Raw genomic sequence first — 21,927 nt, forward strand, 5'->3', positions numbered from 1 at the left:
TTTAATGGTGCTTTTTAGACACTGATCTGAAAGATAAATGTTTGTGTTAGAAGCAGCTTTGCTGGATTTGTTTTTAACTTGGTGAAACATAGTGTGACACTTTTTTCTTAATTCAGTATTTTTACAGGTTTTAACTGCTTGGTCTTTCTGGAAAATGTAAGGCAAGGCAAGGCAAGGCAAGTTTATTTATATAGCACAATTCAACAACAAGGTGATTCAAAGTGCTTTACAGAGACATTAAAAACAAAAACAAATAAAAAGCATGATTTAAAATTGATTACAAAAAAACCAGTAGATAAAATCAGAACAGTAGATAAAATCAGTAGTTAAAATGTAAGTTTTGAAATTTAAGCTTAAAAGTGTGGATTTGGTGCTTTATTCAAATGCAGCTGAGAATAGGTGAGTCTTCAACCTGGATTTAAATAAACTGAGTGTTTCAGCTGATCTGAGGCTTTCTGGGAGTTTGTTCCAGATATAAGGAGCATAAAAGCTGAATGCGGCTTCTCCGTGTCTGGTTCTGACTCTGGGAACTGATAAAAAACCGGATCCAGATGACCTGAGGGATCTGGAAGGTTCATACTGGGTCAGGAGGTCACTGATGTATTTTGGTCCTAAACCATTCAGAACCTTATAGACCAGCATCAGAACTTTAAAGTCTATCCTCTGATGGACAGGCAGCCAGTGTAAAGACCTCAGAGCTGGACTGATGTGGTCCACTTTTTTGGTCTTAGTGAGGACTCGAGCAGCAGAGTTCTGAATGAGCTGTAGTTGTCTGACTGATTTTTTAGGTAGACCTGTAAAGATGCTGTTTCAGTAATCAAGCCTTCTAAAGATGAAACTTCAGACCTAAACTTAGAAAAACACTTTTAAGACAATAACAAAATCAGCTTACTATCACCTCAAGAATATTTCAAGGATAAAAGATCTGATGTCTCAACAGGACCTGGAAAAACTAGTCCATGCATTCATCTTTAGAATCTTCTAAACTTCTAGTCTACGATGACCTGGATGACTGAGAACCTTCACAGACACTTCTTCAGTTCTGAACTGAAGAAGTTTCTCGGATGAGAGGTGAAACGTCTTCAAGCAACTCAAGAAGTCCAGACGCTTTTCTTTCCAAGCTCCTTAGTCTACGATGACCTGGATGACTGAGAACCTTCACAGACACTGAGTACTATTGGATCTCCACTTATTCAGACATGATGGAAACATCCCATTAAGAAAGAGAAATCAAACATTTGGATTCATTTTAATGAGCTCAGACTTGTTGAAAACGCAGAGGAGCTGGTTGTGAACTGAGCTTCAGAGAAACACAACATACTGATATTCACTGTGAAGCTTTGAGTGGAAAAAAAACAGAAAAACAACATGTGGATCCTGGAATAATGGGAGCTTCCATCTTTAAAGGACTGAAGAGGAAGAAGTTTACAAGGAATCATTTAGAAGAGTTTCAAACATCAACTGAATGAATCCATGAATCTGAAAAAGTGTTTCTGAATGAAAGAGACAGACATGTACAAACTGAACTATCTGTTCAACGGTCAGAGTGTTTCTCTAACAGGAGACACTCTTTACACTCCACTCAGCACAGGGACACTGACGAACCAGGCCAAATATTAAATCCAGGATAAAGAGTTTGAGTGAATGTGGTGTTGAAGGTGTGGAGGTGGATCAGAGTGTCAGAGGAGACTCTGTAGAAGGACAGAGAGCCAGCAGGACAGTCCACATACACTGCTACTCTGTTAGAGACAGAGGAGGAGGAGGAGGAGGAGGAGGAGGAGGAGGAGGAGGAGGAGATAGATGTTTGTCTATTATTGTGCCAGACAGAGTAACCTAATCCATCAGAGCAGTTCAGACTCCAGGAATGATCATTCCGTCCAAACAAACAGTCATTAGTGCGTTCTTTCCTTCTGATTCTTCTGTAACTCACTGATATCTCAACTCTTCCTCTCCACTCGACCTCCCAGTAACAGCGACCAGTCAGACCATTTCTACACAGCAGCTGAGGATAAACATCAAATGTCTCTGGATGATCAGGATATGACTGAACCTCCTTCACATATGTCACCTTCCTGTTGTTGTCGGATAGTTTGAGGTTTCTGTGTACTGTGTTTGTGTCGATTGTGAGTTGACAGGAATCTGATGGAGAGAACAAACACACAAACACTGCTTAGAGAGATTGGAGTCAGAGGACAGGTGCAATGGCAGGCTAAACGAGAATTTACTAATACGGCTGAGAGGACCAGTAACTGGTTGTGGCTAAAGAGGGCTCACATCACTTGGGCAGCTAAGGCAGTCAGCTAACCGCGAGACACACAGCCAGGATTGATCAGCAGAGGGCGTCAAAAGGATAGAAAACCCAACAGTAGAAATTTTACTGTGATAAACCCTGGTTGACTGATACAGCTGTGTGGCGTGACGTGGTCTGTGTTGCCGCTACGAGGAAGGCGGACACACCTACACCTACATGGTATCCGCAATCATGCCCTGCCAGCTTTAAAATCTGTACTGGACTCTTCTCCCCTTTGCTCTTTTTCCCTTTTCTGGAATGCAGCGGGGATGTAGAGCGTACAGCCCGATCCGGTGGAGAGAGGTGGGATGCCAGATTGGGTGCTCCCCTTCCAGCCCTCCTCTCTCCTATCTTGTCTCTTTTGTCTTACTTCTCGCTATCATCTTTTCTATCCCTTTAAAGAACTGAGGTTCTTTAAGTAATAAAGAGGTAAGTATTTCATGGCGTCTTGTAGTGAATTGACAGGAGGAAATGAATTGGAATACAACTAAACAGAAAAAAGTAGAAGAGAAATAACAATTTAACATAAACCAGTGACACACTCCGAGGCCTGATCAACGCTGGAAAGGTTACATCAGATCTCTAATCCCTAAACCTAACCAAGGAAGGTAAAAAAAAAAGAAAAACTAATAAAAATAGCCTTTGATGAAAGATGGGAACACCCTGGAAGTTGAGGCACACAACGGTGTGTCCTTCTGGTAAAGTTTCTGGGCTGCCTTTCCTCAAGGCAGCCATCCCTCAAGACTTTCTCCATTTGAAGCAACGTATTATCAGGGATTGTAACATCTAGTCCTTTTATTGAATCAGCTGCAGTTATTGATCCACCTGTTCATTGACTGACACTTTGATGATGACTCCTGACATCAGAGATGTGAATGAGTGATGTGACAGTTTGAAGATGGTTGAATGTGTGCTGCTTTGATTTCATGAATCACATTAAAAACACACTTACACTTCCTCAAACCTGGTCTCAACCATCGGACTCCAGCAGGCTCCACCCTGAAAAGAGTAGGGGGGTCAGACCAGCACAGTCTCTTTCAGCATGCACACATGGACATTACATGGCTCTCATACACAGACTGTTAGACACTGATAAACGTACAGTCCAACATTTTCCCAAATACACTTCAATCAAACTGCTGTTGATTTGGACTGATCCTGGATCTGTCAGTACACCACTGCATTGAATGAAAAATAACTGATTCACAGTATGGTACGAGTCAAAGAGTAGATGTGTTTCTGCACTGGTATGTTGTGCACACGGAGGAAAATGGCAAACTAAACATTAAAGTTTACCAGAAGCCCAGATCAGCTCCTACACTTTGACTCCCACCATTCTCTTCAATACAATCTTGGGGTGATCAGGACCCTGCAACACTGTGAAGAAAAAGTTCCCTCTAAGGCAAAAAGGAAAAGAAAGGGCCACACACGTAAAGAAAGCTCTCAAAACATGTGGTCTAAGGAGCTTGGAAAGAACTGATCTGGGTGACTGAGAACCTTCATGGACTTAAAAAATGTAGTTATCCCACTTGGGCTTTCATCAAATTGGCAAAAAATGTAAAATGTAGCAGGTTTATCTGCTCAGGAGAGTCTTCTCCAAAGACCACATCCCAGCACACTTCGGTCCTAATCATACATTCAAACAAAAACTGGTTCATCCCAAGGATAAAACTCCCAAACACAAACTAAACAATGTAGTGTATGCTGTGCAGTGCAGTGAGGAGGTATTAGATCTCTACATAGGAGAAACGAAACATGCACTCCATAAACACATGGCACAACATCGAAGAGCCAACTCAACAGGAAAGACTCAGATATACATCTCCATCTAAAAGACAAACGTCAGTCTTTCGGTTTGCATTTTGGTTTGAAAATGGAGTGAAAGAACCCATCTATGTCCACTGTGAATGACCATTTTTGAACGGAGGTGGTGGTTACGATACCAACTCTCTGACACCTACAATGCAATTTTAAGATATAAGATGGCCCCAAATTATAAATTTGAGCAAAAGACCAAGATTATGTAAAATATCCATTAACAATATCCATTGTAAAGCTGAACCTAAACAATAATGTATTAACATAATAATATATCAATCCGGATCCTCAATAGTGCCTAAATTTTTGTTTGATAGGTAACCCTTGATAATCAGCCAAATGCTGTGTTTAATGGTTAATTTTTATTCCTGGAGACAGTGGTATTCCAGAACACTGTTAAGTGGTGTCCTGGGATCAAAAATGGTCCCTAGGTGAATGGCAAACAAGCATATGGGAATCCCAAGGACACCACAAGGGTCACTGTGCATAGTTGGAGTTATATCAGTGTGATAGTAAATTCAGCCATACTTGAGTAGTAGATATTTTCAGTGATAACTATGATGTGCATGAAAAGAATGAGAAATACTAAATTAATTATTGTGAAAAAAATATGTATTATTATTATTATTGTAAAAATATATGTTAAACAACATATTTTCAAAACAAGTAAATCAAAAACAGATGCATTTAATAAATCAAAACTCTGCTCATGGGCACAGCTCAATGTCCTAATAGCGTGCAAACAATCTCCTCATTACCTCTAATTCTTGCTGGTCATTTTTAAAAGAAAAATAATCTTGATCTGACCTGATAATTGTCGAGTTTGGAGTGTTGAGCATCTTCAACCCTGAATCCCGCAGGTTGTTGTTACTCAGGTCAAGTTCTCTCAGACTAGATGATTGGGAACTGAGGACTAAGGACAGAGCTTCACAACTTGTCTCTGAGAGGTTACAGCCACTTAGCCTATAAAATTATAAACAGAAAGAAAAATAACATTGGTCTTAAAGTGTATTCATCACTCGTGGAGGAGTTATTACTTTTGGCAATGCAATGTTGTTCCTGTTCTTGCATGAATGTGACTTGATTGATTAACCAAGTGAGCCATGTTAGAAATTTAAAGTTTTTACTAATAACACAAAGATACAACAGTACATGGATAAAGTTCAGCTTCTTAGTGATTTTTTTCTCAATCACTGACAAAAAACTTAAATATAACTTGATCAGACCTTAGTTTCTCTAGTTTACAGTGCTGACTTGCTATTCCAGCACACAGAAGCTTCACTCCTGCATCCTGTAGGTCATTGTTACTCAGGTCCAGCTCTCTCAGATTAGAGGACTGGGAGCTCATAACTGATGACAGATCTTCACAGCTTGTCTCTGTCAGGCTACAGTCAGTTAGTCTGAAAAATAATGAACAGAAAGACAAAAAACACATTTATTAAAGTGTATTCATGGTACAGTGGGGAGTTATTGTATTTGGCAATATGTATTGTTATCCGGTTTTTACAGGAATTTTGAGTTGAATATTTAACTATGTTAGCCACATTAGAAATGTCTCATATTTACTAATGACACAAAGATACAACAGCAAATGGATACATTTCAGCTTGTTGGTAATTTTTTCTCAAACACTGCAAAAGAAATATAAACATCACTTGATCAGACCTTAGTTTCTCCAGTTTACAGTGCTGACTTGCTATTCCAGCACACAAAAGCTTCACTCCTGAATCCTGTAGGTCATTGTTACTCATGTCCAGCTCTCTCAGACTAGAGGACTGGGAGCTCACAACTGTTGACAGATCTTCACAGCTAGTCTCTGTTAGGCTACAGCCAGTTAGTCTGAAAAATATTGAAAACAAAGGCAATACATTTATTAAAGTGTATTCATGATACAGTGAGGAGGTGCTAGATTTGGCAATATGTAATGTTATCCCGTTCTTGTGTGAATTCTGGCTGGAATATTTAACCATGTTAGCCACATTAGAAATGTCAAATTTTTACTAATAACACAAAGATACAACAATACACACATAAAGATCTGCTTCTTAGTAACTTGTATTTTTCTCAATCATTGACAAAAAGTTTAAATATATCTTGAACTAACCTTAGAGTTTCTAGTTTGCAGTGTTGACTTTCTACTCCAACACACAGAAGTTTCGCTCCTGAATCCTGTAGGTCGTTATTACTCAAGTCCAGCTCTCTCAGACTGGAGGACGGAGAGTTCATAACAGATGACAGATGTTCACAGCTTTTCTCTCTCAGGCTACAGTCAGTTAGTCTGAAAAATTTTGAACACAAAGACAAATAACCCAGTTATTAAAGTGTATTTATGGTACAGCAAGTAGTAACTAGATTTGGCAATATGTAATGGTTTTTTTTTTTCCTGTGTTCCTTCATGAATTCTGACATGAGTGTTAAACTAAATTAGCCAAGTAAGAAATTTCACATTTTTACTAAGAACACAACAATAAAACAACAGAAAGATGAACATCAGTTTCTTTGTATTTTTTTGCACCATCTTTAACAACAAAAATGTAAAAATCACTTGAACTGACCTTAGAGTTTCTAGTTTGCAGTGTTGACTTCCTATCCCAACGCACAGAAGCTTCACTCCTGAACCCTGTAGGTTATTGTTACTCAGGTCCAGCTCTTTCAGACTAGAGGACTGAGAGCTAACAACTGAGGACAGGGTTTCAAGGCTTCTCTCTGAGAGGTTACAGCCACTCAGTCTGATAAGACAATAAGAGCAACCAAGAAAATTATTTGTATTATTTAATATATAATTTAGATACATTGTTATTTATTTTTCAGAGAAATATCAGACAGTTCATTTATAGAGCTCATGTTGGAGGGGGGTGGGGGGGAGGTGGGGGGTAGCTAAATCATTCTTCATCAATCTCTTATTTATGTGTATAGCAAGTATAGTAAGCCACACCAGGCTACACAGTGAAAACCAAATAAACATAAGAAACACAAGTTTGCATCACACACTTTGCTGTGGCATGCTGGTCAACTGACAAAACACAAAGTGCAAAGCATCAAGAAATAACTGGGCTTATTCAGCCCTCCAGTAGCAGAGGCGGGAGGGAGAACATCTGATTTAACAGGATGTACTACCATGTATATTATTTAAATAAATATAGGTTGGTGATATCCACAGAAACGTCACAATTTCAGTTTTGAAGTTCAGATTCTTAAAGAAAATCTAAACAACAAACTATTAAAAGAACAAATGACTAAAGAGCAGGTAAACTGATTTTGAATAAAGATCTAAAAACAAAAATCCTGTGGTTCTGTTAATTTTTTTTTTCAAAAATTACTGTCTACAAAAAAAAAAAAAAACAACTCAATTTCTGTCATTGAATACTAAAGAAATTTCATCTTTGATAGATTATGACAAATTGCAAAATAATTTGCTGTCTCAAATCAACAGTCTGTAAAGTTCTGTTTCGCTTCAGCAGTATTGACTTTTGCACAGGTAATGTCCATTTGTTGATTCATTGTTTTCTTCATTTTTTTTTTTATCTACTAAAGCAAAGAAAAACTTCATATTTTTTTTTCCTATGGTCAGTTATTTGATACAGTTGCATCTGCTCTGATGTTTGCACTTCTGATGAGCTGTCACAATGTTAGCTTCATTTTGATACCAAGATGGTTTACACAGAGATTGTAATTGCAGAAAAAAAATGTCAATTTGATTTGGCCATGTCAACTTTAAGCTGTAACCTAAAAAACCCAAAGGGCTTAACATGTTATTACCACAGGGGAACCAGGTGCCTATGGCGGTCAGTAGGTGAGTAGGCAACAGGTAGGTGGTAGTTAGTCCCCCCCATACTTTCCTCCTGATCCCTAATTGCTTCCTTCCTCCCACTCCATAACACAGAGGGTCATTGGTGCTATGTTCCCCCATTTTAAATGCACTTTACACTCATGACAACCAGACATGAGTAGGCGGAATGAGGCATGGGGTCTGTTCACACCTCCGTTCTCTGTACACTATCGGGGGCTGGAGGCTAGAAGCAGGAGCTGGCCGTCCAGTTGGGGGTCTGGGTTGGTGGCTGCTGCTGCAAGCACTGGTGCAACCTTCTTATCTGTACCCCAGAGTAAATGCAGTTCAATTCAACTTTATTTATACAACACCAAATCACAACAACAGCTGCCTCAAGGTGGTTTATATAATAAGGTAGACCCTACAATAACACCAGTTCTTCTGCTCCTATTTCAGCATAACTAAGGGTGGATTCAGCATCATCTAATTCATCATTAACTATATTTTCTGGCAAAAAGGAAAGCTTTTAGGCTAATCTTAAGTGTTGTAAAAACTACTTTTTCTTATTTTCTTGTCCATTCTCCTTGACCGTTGTGATAGTAAGTTGAAAAAAATAATAATCTTCTAATAAAACATAACTATCAAGTCAAATTACAGCAAAAGCCAAAAGGGTCCACTTGGGGAAAAGTGGACTATTGATGGCTTCAGAGAACAATTTCAATAGCTACATGGACAAACAGGACAGGAACAAAACATAAAAAATTAAAATAAACAAAACACGCATGATCAGACACATTAGTTCATCATTTAACAAGGCTATTAACCGCAATTAATATGAATGCTACTGTGACATACAACTTACAGAGCTTTGTTGGAGGCTTTGACCACTGGCAGCAGCCTCAGAAGAGCCTCTTCTGAAGCAGAGTATTTCTTCAGGTCAAACACATCCAGATCTTTTTCTGATGACAGTAAGATGAAGACCAGAGCTGACCACTGAGCAGGAGACAGTTTATCTGTGGAGAGACTTCCTGATCTCAGGGACTGTTGGATCTCCTCCACTAGAGAACGATCATTCAGTTCATTCAGACAGTGGAACAGACTGATGCTTTTCTCTGCAGACAGATTCTCACTGAGCTTCTCCTTGATGTACTGGACTGTTTCCTGATTGGTCTGTGAGCTACTTCCTGTCTGTGTCAGCAGGCCTTGTAGGAGATTCCGATTGGTCTGCAGTGAAAGACCCAGGAGGAAGCGGAGGAACAAGTCCAGGTGTCCATTTGGACTCTGTAAGGCCTTGTCCACAGCACTCTGGTAGTAGTGTGTTTCTCCAGATTCTCTTGTTTCTGACTTCTGGAAGGTTGTTTTTTGTTCTTCCAGCAGATTGAGTCCAGAGTTGATGAAGGTCAGATGGACATGAAGAGCTGCCAGAAACTCCTGAACACTCAGATGGATGAAGCAGAACACCTTGTCCTGGTACAGTCCTCTCTCCTCTTTAAAGATCTGTGTGAACACTCCTGAGTACACTGAGGCTGCTCTGATATCGATGCCACACTCTGTCAGGTCTGATTCATAGAAGATCAGGTTTCCTTTCTGCAGCTGATCAAAAGCCAGTTTTCCCAGAGACTCAATCATTTTCCTGCTCTCTGGACTCCAGTGTGGATCTGTCTCAGCTCCTCCATCATACTTGACCTTCTTCACTTTGGCCTGAACCACCAGGAAGTGGATGTACATCTCAGTCAGGGTCGTGGGCAGCTGTCCTCCCTCTCTGGTTTCCAGCACATCCTCCAGAACTGTAGCAGTGATCCAGCAGAAGACTGGGATGTGACACATGATGTGGAGGCTTCGTGATGTCTTGATGTGAGAGATGATGCTGCTGGCCTGCTCCTCATCCATGAATCTCTTCCTGAAGTACTCCTCCTTCTGTGGGTCAGTGAACCCTCTGACCTCTGTCACCATGTCAACACAGTCAGGAGGGATCTGATTGGCTGCTGCAGGTCGTGTGGTTATCCAGAGGCGAGCAGAGGGAAACAGTTTCCCCCTGATGAGGTTTATCAGCAGCACATCCACTGAGGTGGACTTTCTAGGGTCAGTTAGGATTGTAGTTTTGTGGAAGTCCAGAGGAGGTCGACACTCATCCAGACCATCAAAGATGAACACAACCTGGAAGTCTTCAAAGCTGCAGATTCCTGCTTCTTTGGTTTCAGTAAAGAAGTGATGAACAAGTTCCACCAAGCTGAACTTTTCCTCTTTCAGCACATTCAGCTCTCTGAAAGTGAATGGAAATATGAACTGGATGTCCTGGTTGGCTTTGTCTTCAGCCCAGTCCAGGCTGTATTTCTGTGTTAGGACTGTTTTCCCAATGCCAGCCACTCCCTTTGTCAGCACTGTTCTGATTGGTTCATCTCTTCCAGGTGAGGCTTTAAAGATGTCTTCTTGTCTGATTGTTGTTTCTGGTCTGTCTGGTTTCCTGGATGCTGTTTCAATCTGTCTGACCTCATGTTCATTATTGACCTCTGCAGTCCCTCCCTCTGTGATGTAGAGCTCTGTGTAGATCTGATTCAGAAGGGTTGGGTTTCCTGCTTTAGCGATGCCCTCAAACACACACTCGAACTTCTTCTTCAGAGCAGACTTAAGGTTATGCTGACAAATGGCATCAAGGTGCTCTGAAAGAGAAGAAATATGTGGAATATCATTTGAAAGTGGAAATAAACCGTTAATTCCAAAAAGAATGAATCTTTAAAACATTCATGCTCCATCTCTTCAGACATCAGTAAATGTTTCATTTATCCAGCAGCTTAAATCTTTAGATAAATCCTATGGAATTAAAGAAATTATTTTATAGCTACAATATATCCTGCAGCATTAACATTGCATTAACAATATAATCTACAGCATTGATATTACATTAAGATGGTTAATAAACCTGCTGGCCTCACATTAACCTTTTATTACAGGTGCAGCCATAATCATTGTATACACATTGCATTTTGTGCTTATTAAAGAGTTGAAGCTCAATCAATTAATTAAAGGTCATAAGCCTCGTTTGGCGCAATGTCCGGACGATCTATTGTGTAAGTGACTTGGAGCTATAGAAGGTTAAAACGGCATACACGCTTACAGAACACATATAGTACATATAATCTAGAAACAGGCCTGAGCAAAGGCCTGAATATATTCAGCAACCTGTTGCGTTTGAGTTTGCTTAGTAACAGGTGACAGAAGATGGGCCAAAGAGGAGGACAAGTCCATGGGGACCTCAAGGGCCTGAAATCATCGCCATATTTAGAAGAAGACGCTAGAAAGGGGATGCATTTAGCTCTTAAAACTGATAATTGTCTGTAAAAGATGCAAATAATGTTCTTAAGATGCAAATAATGTTCTTCTAACGCGTGAAGGGGCGTCAAACCCTGACATTATAAAGAGAATTGCTTGTGTATTTTTGGGTGGAGATCTATGCTGATTGTGTTGCAGTATTCATCTCCCCGCGCGTGTGTTCAATAAAATCATTGTTTGACCAAACTCTTCTGGACCATTGTTGCTTTGTTTTCCTCCTCAATATTGTTGAATTCAGAACAATCCTCTTACTGCTCTGCAGACGGTCAGCCAGCTCCTCCTGCTTCATTCTCCTCAGGAAGTCCACTGTGATCTTCACAAATGCCTCTCTGCTGCTGCTCCTCTGACTCTCTAAGCATTCTGGGTAATCTGGACTCAGAACCTTCTGGATCTTCTTCAGCTCGTTCTTCACAAAAGTGATGATGTTGTCCTCCAGCAGCTGGAACAGAATATTTATGAATGATCCAATCAGACTGAAATCATGGAGCCAAACATCAGATCCATGTTGGACACACTGACACTGGTCTACAAAGAGCAGCATGGAGATGACTGTGAACAGAATAGATGTAACAGTAGTTGTTGTACATGTACAGACCATAAATATGGAGTCCAGCTGTGTTTGATGCTGCTGGGCAGACTGACCACTGGGAACCTCTGAGCTCTGCTGGTCCACTCTGTGGAGGAACCATGAAGGATTAGATCAACACAGGATAAAGATCCAGGAGTTTCTGCTCAAATAACTTCATCTGAATCAAGTTTGTCAAGTTTTAAACTCTCAGATTGTGAACATATCAGTAATTTTCAGTCTGTTTTCATGGACGTCCTTTCAGTGGTGATGTCAGGGAGGATTTTGAAGAAGCTCATTAAACTGAACCATCAGCAGATCACTGCTCCAACACCAGATCATGATCCGAGGTCTCCCTCCACCACCAGAACACCAGCTTTACTAACGTGGTAGATCAGTGTAGTACAGATCAATAACTGATGAGTCATTTGATCAAAATCACTGAGTGCTTCACATCTGACCCTCTGATGTTTCTGTAGACATTTTGCATATTTAATGAATGTCTGACAGTTTTACATTCATTCTATGAATACAGTGGAAATGTTGTGTTATTGTCTCCATGTTTTTTCCAGCATCATAAATTCTTAAGTTCAGAAAATTAGATTCTTTTTTCACAGCTGAAAAACAACAACATTTATTCTCTATTGAAATCTGCATCGTCCACTCCAAAGGTCACAATCTGAAGGTAACATCTGGTTTGTTCCCTGTGATTAAATCTGAGCATCAGTATGGTGGGATTTATCCACTACATCCACACCACTGTGGTTCAGTGTTGTCCTGATGGAGTAACAGCAGCCAGTATGATCCAGGCTTTAGCTGCTGGGTCTCTGTGTGACCTCTCAGACTGTTTAACAGATCAGACACAAAGAGAATCAGAGCAGCTCTTTAAAGACAAACATGAACCCACTCAGGTCACACGTTCCCCACAGATATGAGCATCACTGTCCTCAAACAGCAAATGACCAAGTCTAACATTTGGATCTTTTCTCTTTCATTGTTTTCTTTTTAATGAATCTTTGTAACAATCTGAGGATGTTTCAGGTCAGATTTATCCAGGAAACACAAACATGTAAAGGAGTCATCACAGCTCTCTGACCTCGCTGGTCCAGGTTCAACACTGAAGAATGGAGGTTCAGGTTTGGACCGGTCACTCCTCACAGACGGACAGCTGGACCCTGCAGACTGTGACCTCTGACCTCTGCAGACACAAACATGATTGAAGCAGCTGTGATCACACAGACTGCAGATAATGCAGCTGTTTCCTGTCAGTAACATCCTCTTAGATTAGAGTTCAGCTTTTTACAGGAAAACAAATGTTCCTGAATGCAACAGTGAGAAACAGTCTGCCTGTGTGGCTGTGATAGCTGCCGTTAGGAGCGTTCATGTGTTTGCAGTTAGACGAGGAGATGATACCATCATGGACATGTTAACAAATCCTGCAGCATCACGTGACACAAACACTTTGTGTTCCTGTCATCTGCGAGCAACAGGAAGTTCATTAATAAAGGCAGGATGGCGACGTGACTGTGATGGTTCTCCTTCATCCAGCTGTTACACACATCTGGGCTCACACGACGAGCCTTTGTCTAATAAAGCAGCTGCTCTCTGAACACTTTTCTGAAGAGGAGCTGCACAAACCTTTGTTTGCTTTCTAGAGCAGCGTATCATCCTCACAGAGCACAGCTGACACGCTTGTTTCTGTTAGCTTAGCCACCAGGCTAAAGTCAAACTACCCACTGCTAGCAGCTGTTTCTATCATGGTTTCTATCATAGATTTACACCTGTGATTAAAATAAATAGTTAAAAACAGCCAATTTTGTCCAAATGTGTCTTAAAACAGATAAAATGAAAGTTACAGCTGAGCCTGTGTGTCCTTTGACACACTGCTCTCCTGCAGAGATGCATTTTAAATCAAACACCAAACTGACATCGGTTCATGTTACTAACAGCTCACCTCTCTGCAGCAGAGACTTTAAAATCAATGGGGGAAGTTCTAGACCGGCAACTCTTGAAGGACACAGAGCTGGAATCTGAATCAGAGTCTGAATCAGGTTCAGGTCCAGGCTGGTTCCTGTGAATAATGATGGAGCAGTGATGTGAGTGCTGAGCTGTGACATGGAGAAGAGTCATGGACAGTTAGAGATGGTCATCTCACCTCTGAGCTTTGGTCTGGCTCTCATGTTCCCCACACAGAGTGCTTTTAGAGGGAGGGACTCCCTCCTCTCTGTCCTCACACTCATCCATGCTGCTCAATTCAGCTCACACACACTTTCTACCTTCACCTGCAGAGGAAACACAAATCATTCATGTGCACATCAGCTGAAATCCTCCTTTCCATCATGTGTGCTGTCCAAATATCAGCTGCTTCTTTCCTGCTTCATCTCAGTGTCAGCTGAATGCAGTCAGACAGCAGCGTGAGGCAGAGGAAGCTGCCATCAGCTGCTCTACTATCAGTCCACTAGATGGAGCCGTGAAGCTCACACGATGCATTCACTGATATATATATATATATATATATATATATATATATATATATATATTTTTTTTTTTTTTTTTTTTTTTTTTTTTTTTAACCATGAAACAATACTTTGAAAACCTCCAGTACATCATATATCATCTTTCAGCAGCTGGATTAAAAGTGTCTGGGTAATAAGGAGTAATTTGATGGTTGAAAGAAACTCTCATAATGTCATGTTTAACTAGAATTTAGATTCAAAATCCAGCACTATTGTTCAGCAAGAACTATTTTTACCTGTTAATGAAAAGTATATACACTCTGACAAACCTTTTGTTTTTAAATAACTTCTTTCATTGATATCATCATATTTTAACATCTTCCTTAAACATATACAGTATTTTCTCAAAGTTGCACACAAGACCTTGAAGTTGGGCCTTCTCAAACAGTCAGATTCCCAATCATGAAAAAGGCTCCGACTGGAAGGCTCAGGCTGCAGCTGAAGATGTTACTGAGATTTTATCACAGAGAGACAGCACTATCCAGAACTGAAATCTGTGGGAGATTTCCCTGAAAGTAAAGATGGCTGTAAAAGGAGAACTCTCAGAAAAATTCAAAACTTACTGTGTGGCAGCCAGCAGACTATTGACAACATGTTTTAAATGAGTGTTTCCATACAGGTAGTTTTTATTACCATTAAAATTAATGTTAATTTAGGTCTTGCTTCAGAAAGCCACCCAAATACGCACCCAGAGGGGTTTTAAGATGGCTGCCAAGCTGCTCAACTTTCTTCTAGAAGGACTTTGGTTTTAGCCAATGAGCTTCGAGCTGTCTGCGACTTTTTTATGAGCACAAGACATCAATGACAACTTTCCATTGGTGTTATTCCCACTATTACGGCACACAGTCAGAACACAGTGACAGGGCTTAGGCCCTAAAAAAATGCACCCTTTAAAGGCCCTAAGGCCACAAAACGGTCCCGCCCCAAAAAGTGCAATAAAAATATCATATATTCATATTTTTTTCCACTTTAAATTGGTCAGTCTTTTAAAACTACTTCTCCCTGAAATATTCATATAAAGTTTTAATTATATTTTCGTTGTTTTAACCCTTTAAATCCCAGGTTCATTACATGAGCGCACTGTTTTTTAGCCCCACAAAACAAAAAAACTAAATATTTTCCATAAAAAACATTTGAAGTAATATTCGTTTGTTATTATAATTAGGCCTTTGGATGGTCCAAGGATTACCACTGACATTCAGTTTAATACATTACTATTTTTGGCAGAAGCGCACTAAATGTCATATAGTGCCATATCAGGTTTATCATGTTTTGCTTACACTAAATGCTTATTACCTCATTTTGTTCTAAAATAAAATAAAAAAAATGTCTAAATAACAATACAAGATCACTTTGAACCAGAAAAACATTTATTTTACAAGGATGAACATGAACATTTATGTTGCTGGTAATCGGGAAAGTTGTGCGTCTGCCGGCGGCTCTGTGACTCGAGCAGCCGCGGGCAAGCTGCTCCACCCCCCGTGGCATAGTGGTTGGGTCGCCGTGTCACCAGCACGACACGTCCGATACCACGTGAAAACAAATATATAATTTTCTGTTGTAGCCTTCACACTGAATGTACCGTTACTAATTTTTCACTCTTTTTGTTATTCGCAGTGATGGGAATAACGGCGTTACAAGTAACGGCGTTACTAACGGCGTTACATTTTTCAGTAACGAGTAATCTAACTAATTACTATTCCTATCGTTACAACGGCGTTACAGTTACTAACAAGAAAACGCGGTCCGTTACTATTTTTCAACAAACAGACGGTTGACGCTGTGTTCAGCTTACTGCATCTTATATCAGCTTCACGGAAGTAGCTCTAAGTAATCTGGGCGCTGCAGCTTTAAGCAGCTGCGCGCTCCCGCGGACGGTAATCACGATCACTGTCTAGCACAACACCTGGAGCTAAGGGGGCAAAACAATCACATGAGTGCTGCTGTTTGACTGAGGAAGAATAAAGTAGTCGTGGTAAGTCAGTCACATGACCACTTAAAGACGAAGCAACAAGGTGACATATACCAGTTTTTAAATTGTGTTGATAGGCCACGTAAAACCAGAGTCATGATAAACAATATATACACAGCGTTTTTTCCTCAATAGTTTCGCCACGTTAGCACTAGCAAGCACTCTCTGCTTATGAGCAAAAAAACAAAACAAAAAAAAGTTTTAGGAGTGACGGTGAGAGAGAGAGAGAGAAAGAGAGATTTAGATTTAGATTTTTAAAAAATACGTTTATTGCTCATGAAATAATTGACATATTACCACACCTGTCACATTGAAGTGTAACACAAAATCGATAAAAAGTTACATCAACACCTGCCCAAAAACTAATTGCCCCTCCACCACACTACAGATTGCCCCCCTGTAACCCCAGACCTGAGAAAAAGTATGTAGGTCTGAGGCTGTTTTATAGAAATTAAATTCTAGCAACAGCCTAGACTTCACCATGCTGACAAACACAGGGACTACCCCAACATTCAGCCCTTCTGTCACCTGTCTCTTCCTGCTCATATACACTGCCATTTTCGCCTGTCCTAACAAAAAATTAAGCAGCTGGCATTTGTTCTTTCCAAGACGAGTAAATTTAAAACCACAAATAAAAATAGTCAGTGTAAAACCTTCCCCACATCTACTAAAGATAGCTTTTAGAAGCACAAACAGAGCCGAGAGGTGAACACATTCAGAAAAACAATGAAACGGTCTCCTTCTGCTCACAGAACGGACATTTGTCTTCCACAGCAGCGTTAATAACAGAAACAAAAGAGTTTACAGCAACAATGCCATGAAGAATTCTCCACTGCAAGTCTGCATGTTTTTTCGTGAGGGGAGGTTTGTAAAGGGATCTCCATGCTGGTTTGATGTCAGGTGCCAAGGAGAGATGGGTCCTCCACACCGTGTCATTGCGTCCATTCAGCTTGTCTTGATTGAGAGTTTTTACCAGCAGCCTATACAAAGTTTTTCCAGAGGCCCCTTCCAGGGACACCCCCGCAACATCCACATTATTCAGTAAAGGACCAAAGCAGTTCTTAAAACCAGGAAACAATCTGATGGAAGGATAAGGATCTAAATGATTTGGAAACAGAGTGCCGTCACAATAACTTCCCAAAAGTGAACACCCAACTCCACCTAACTTGCGTTTCCAGTGATCCAAAAGCTGACCAACAACTCGAGTAGACCGCATCCCAAGCTGTGCAGCAAGTCCCTCCGGAGCATCTAGCTGAGGTCCAGCCAGCTCCACCACCCTCTTCAGAGAACAGACTTGTGCAGCGTGGAGCCGTCTGGATAAAGTAGTCCTCCCCCAGACAGGGCAATCCAGCAAGCTGCCAAACAGTACAGGTTCTTCCAGCAACCAGTACAGAGAATCAGCCTGCTGCCGCCTCTCTTTCCTCAGCAGAGCCCATACAGAAAAAACACTCTTGTAAAAAGGTGGAAGAAGTGAAGAGTTCAGCTTGCTTGTGTCCATCAGAAACAGATAAATCCAAACCCATATGACCAAGCTGCTGAAGAATACAGCACGATACACTCCTCCATACTAGATCTTGGGGTCCTGTAAGCAGCCTCTGAAAAAACTGAAAGCGAAAAGCAGCTCCTCTACTGGCCAAATGGACCAGACCTTGTCCGCCTTCCTCTCTAGGGAGAAAAAGGACACTGTGAGGAATCCAGTGCAATTTATCCCAAAAAAAAGTCCACCAGGATTCTTTGAATGTTAGACAAGAGGGTAACTGGGGGATCAACACAGGTCAACCGGTGCCACAAAGCAGAAGAAACCAGATTATTGATAACAAGAACCTGACCTCTGTACGACATGTGAGGTAAAAGCCACCTCCATTTGGAAAGCCGACCGTTGACCCTATCCACCACATTTTCCCAATTCTTCTGCAAAAAAGTGTCATTGCCTAAAAACACCCCTAAATACTTAAGACCACCCTTTCTCCAGGTCAAACCTCCAGGCAGACTGAGCTGATCCCCCAGCTGACCTATCACAGTTACAGCCTCACTCTTTTCCCAGTTTATTTTGGCAGAAGAAATACAACCAAAAAGAGAAACTGTGTTCTCTAAAACCTTGATATCTGTCTGTGAGTTGATCAGGACAATTAAATCATCGGCATAAGCTGACAACTTCAAAGCTACATTGCACCCAGGGATATAAACACCACACAAGTCCTGTCTTAACTTGTGAAGCAAAGGTTCAATTGCCAGGGAATACAGCATCCCTGACAAAGAACAGCCCTGCCTCACCCCCCTTAGAACACTGAAAGGACCACTCAAGACCCCATTTATTTTCAGGACACTCGTAATGTCACAGTACAAAACCTGAATCATGGCTACAAAACCTGGGCTGAAGCCAAAAGCAGCTAAAGTGCGCCACAAATATTGGTGTTCAACCCAGTCAAAAGCTTTTTCTTGGTCTAGAGAAATGAGACCAACATCTATGCCCAAAGACCTAGAGAGGTCCAAAACATCCCTAATCAAAGTGACATTATCACTTATCAGTCTGCCGGGCACGCAATACGTTTGGTCCCCATGAACAACAGAAGCCATCACGTCACGAAGCCTGGTGGCCAGGACTTTGGAGAAAATCTTATAGTCTGTACAGAGCAACGATACTGGTCTCCAGTTCTTCAAACTGCGTAGATCTCCCTTCTTTGGCAGCAGAGTGATGACCGCCCGTCTACAGCTCAGAGGCAGCAAGCCTCTCTGCAGACTATCCGTGACAACCTCCAGCAAATCCTCACCCATCACAGACCAAAAGTCTTTGTAGAACTCAACAGGAAGGCCATCCATGCCAGGAGCTCTACCATTCTGAAAACTCATCAGAGCAGCATGAAGTTCATGCAAAGTTGGCCGAACCTCCAGTTTTCGATTGGTTTCAGCCGCCACCTGAGGGAATTCCTTGAAGAATCTACTGCACAAACTAGGATTTTCTGAAAAATCACTCTTAAAAAGGTCCTCATAAAAGCTGACAGCAAACTTTCTGATCTCATAAGGATCCGAGATTATTGAGCCACCGTCAGACAGAGAGTGAATAACTTTTCTTTGCCCATTCTTCTTTTCCAGTCCAAAGAAAAAGTGAGATGGGGCATCCATCTCTGTAACACTGAGGAAACGTGACCTGACCAAAGCCCCTTTGGCTGTCGTGCCCAACAGGTCGGCTAAAAAAGCCTTTTTGGATTTGAGGGAATCTAAAAGCCCCCGGTTTCCTGTAGACGCCGCTAAACTCTGCAGTTCTACCACCTGAGTCTCTAGGTGTCTCATAGATCTGGTTATGTCCCTAGTAACATTACGAGTGAACTGTTGACACAATTGTTTGATCTGACACTTCCCAAAATCCCACCACTGCTGGATACATGCAAAGTCAGATTTAGATTTCCGGTGAGTGAGCCAAAAAACATTCAAAAGCTGTCCTAAAAGTCTTGTCATGTAACAGGGCCGTATTGAAATGCCAGTAGGCACTCCTTACACGAACATTTTTAATGAAAGCAGAACAATGAACCAGACAATGATCAGAGAAACCAACAGGGGTTATCTGACAGTCCTTAAAAATACTCAAATCATGTTTAAATGAGTATATGCGATCCAGTCTTGCCAAAGATAAATGATTGTCCTTAGAGTGACTCCATGTGTACTGTCGCCGATGTCTGTTGAAAAACCTCCACACATCTGACAGGTCTGCAGCTGCAGCCAGCTGCCTAAGCCTGCGAGAAGACGCAGGATGAGGTTCGATGTGGTTCCTATCCAAAGGTGGGTTTTCAGTACAATTGAAATCTCCACACAAAAACAAATACTCATCATCACTGGAAACCTTAACAGTATCACACAGGACATCTAAAAAACCCATTCTGTCCACTCCTTTAGTTGGTGCATATACATTGAGAAAAACAAAAGTCACATGTTCATATTTGACTTTAACTTTCAGCAAACACCCCTTGATTATTTCCTCTGCTTCCCGAGAAACAGGTAAAAAATTCTTAGAGAACACAATCCCCACACCTCCACTACAACTGGACTTATGACTAAAAAAACATTTCCCCCACAGCCCTTCCTCCAGTCACTCTCATTGTCACCAGTACTATGAGTTTCTTGAACCAACATAATATCTAATTTCTTTAAGTCCATAAGCTCGAAAAAAGACTTTCAGACTCCATACTGCTCTCTCCTGTTCTATTTCCTCTCTTAGCTTTTGACGTTTTTGTACTACAGTGGGCAGGTTCAGAGCTCTTCCTCTTTTGAGACAACTTCAGCAAATCCTCATCAAGCATGTTGTCATCCTCACAAAGATCATCACACACAGACTCAAGAGTCGTGTCAGCTGTCTGACTGGTGTCAGAAAAACCAGCAGACTGGTCATTAGTCAGATCCGTTTCTACACCATCAACACTTTTCAAAATGCCAGTTTCATCAGACCCGTTACTGCTCAGAAAAAGCCGGTTTTCCACCGGCGCCTCGGCAGCGGGGTCCGCCTCAGCTACAGCGGAGCCGCCAGCGGTCTCAGCGGAGCCGCCCACGGTCTCAGCGGGTTTCGCATGAGCGATCGCCGTTTCCCTACCAGGAGCCCTGGCTGGGACCTGCTCTCCAACGGCATCATCTGCTGGCTGTGCGTTTCTTAGCCTCTCCGGACAGGAGCGAATTAAATGCCCTTCTCCACCACAACCAAAACATTTCATGCTCTCAGATGAAGCAAACACCATGTAGTTGAAACCCTCTATTTTGAAACTGAAAGACAGGTTCAGCTTGCCAGCGGGGTCTTTGAGGATCATAAAAACCTGCCTTCTGTGACACACAACATGTTTGAGGAGCACAGATTTGCACCCCAAAGAGACCATCCTTATGGGCGAAACTAGTTGGCCATAGCGTGACAGCTCCTTGGCTAAAGTTTCATTTTTAATAAAAGGAGGCGCATTTGAGATGGTAACCTTTTTAGCAGGGCTAACCAACGGGAGAACGGGCGTAAAGGTGTCGTGAATGACAACGCCGCTTTCCACCAACTCATTAACTTTAGGTACCTTATCAAGAAAAATAACAATCGCACCGTTCATACGGGAGGCAGATTTCACGCTGTCACAGCCCACCACCTCTCCTACAGCCAAAACAGCTTCCTCCACCGAACAATTCACAGTCGGTATAAGTTTGACAGCATGACGGCGTGTCAGCTTCTCAAACTCTGCACCACCCTCAACAGCAGGCATTGTGCCAAGCCAAGCGGGTAGCAAAAGCTACCAAACCAGCCGGCAACAAACAAAACACACCAACAACCGTGTGTCGAAAAAAAACAAACACACCTGACAGTGAAAATAGAAAAGAGGAACTCGAAAACAGAAATCCACTCACTCCGACACTCCCGTCCCCAGCTCCATGCACTCCGCCATTCACTCAGAGAGAGAGAGAGATAGAGAGAGAGAGAGAGAGAGAGCAGGAAAAGAGAGACAGCGAGTTTTGAGATGTGAGATTTGTGACGTTTAGCGTGTTTGGAGTGTGTAGTTAATGTGTTGTCTTGTGTAGTTAGTGTGTAGTGTTGTGGATAGTTTTGTGTTGTGTGTCAGAACAATGAGCCGACTGCTGTCTCCAGGTAGAAACAGGAGTGATACACCTGCTGCTGTCAGACCTGCAGGTATCAGGCTGTGATGTTCTCCT

The 21,927-nt window shown here is 41.5% G+C and overlaps 1 protein-coding gene across 1 annotated transcript; it reads right to left on the reverse strand.

Annotated features, from left to right (window-relative positions):
• Positions 1 to 1,490: 1,490 nt before the first annotated feature.
• Positions 1,491 to 21,482, reverse strand: LOC120435289 (NACHT, LRR and PYD domains-containing protein 5-like). Its single transcript, XM_039604582.1, has 11 exons — positions 20,495 to 21,482; positions 13,928 to 13,985; positions 13,727 to 13,843; positions 12,869 to 12,970; positions 11,803 to 11,881; positions 11,460 to 11,646; positions 8,740 to 10,537; positions 6,664 to 6,837; positions 4,916 to 5,071; positions 3,243 to 3,289; positions 1,491 to 2,139 (listed from the first exon to the last, which is right to left on the reverse strand). Exons 1-11 carry the CDS (start codon positions 21,480 to 21,482, stop codon positions 1,583 to 1,585), a joined length of 4,263 nt encoding a protein of 1,420 aa, XP_039460516.1. The 3' UTR covers positions 1,491 to 1,582.
• Positions 21,483 to 21,927: the final 445 nt, after the last annotated feature.

Source organism: Oreochromis aureus, linkage group 3, assembly GCF_013358895.1.
Source record: "Oreochromis aureus strain Israel breed Guangdong linkage group 3, ZZ_aureus, whole genome shotgun sequence".
NCBI classification, from domain to species: Eukaryota; Metazoa; Chordata; class Actinopteri; order Cichliformes; family Cichlidae; genus Oreochromis; species Oreochromis aureus.

Bases quoted from the DNA above. Each gene is read 5' to 3' on its own strand.
- LOC120435289 (XM_039604582.1), bottom strand. From the start codon at position 21,482: ATGCCTGCTGTTGAGGGTGGTGCAGAGTTTGAGAAGCTGACACGCCGT. The intron at 6,838-8,739 runs GTAAGTTGTATG...TTGTCTTATCAG, and splicing joins AAAGCCTCCAACAAAGCTCT to ACTGAGTGGCTGTAACCTCT. The intron at 3,290-4,915 runs GTCAGATCAAGA...TACTCTTTTCAG, and splicing joins CCAAACTCGACAATTATCAG to GGTGGAGCCTGCTGGAGTCC.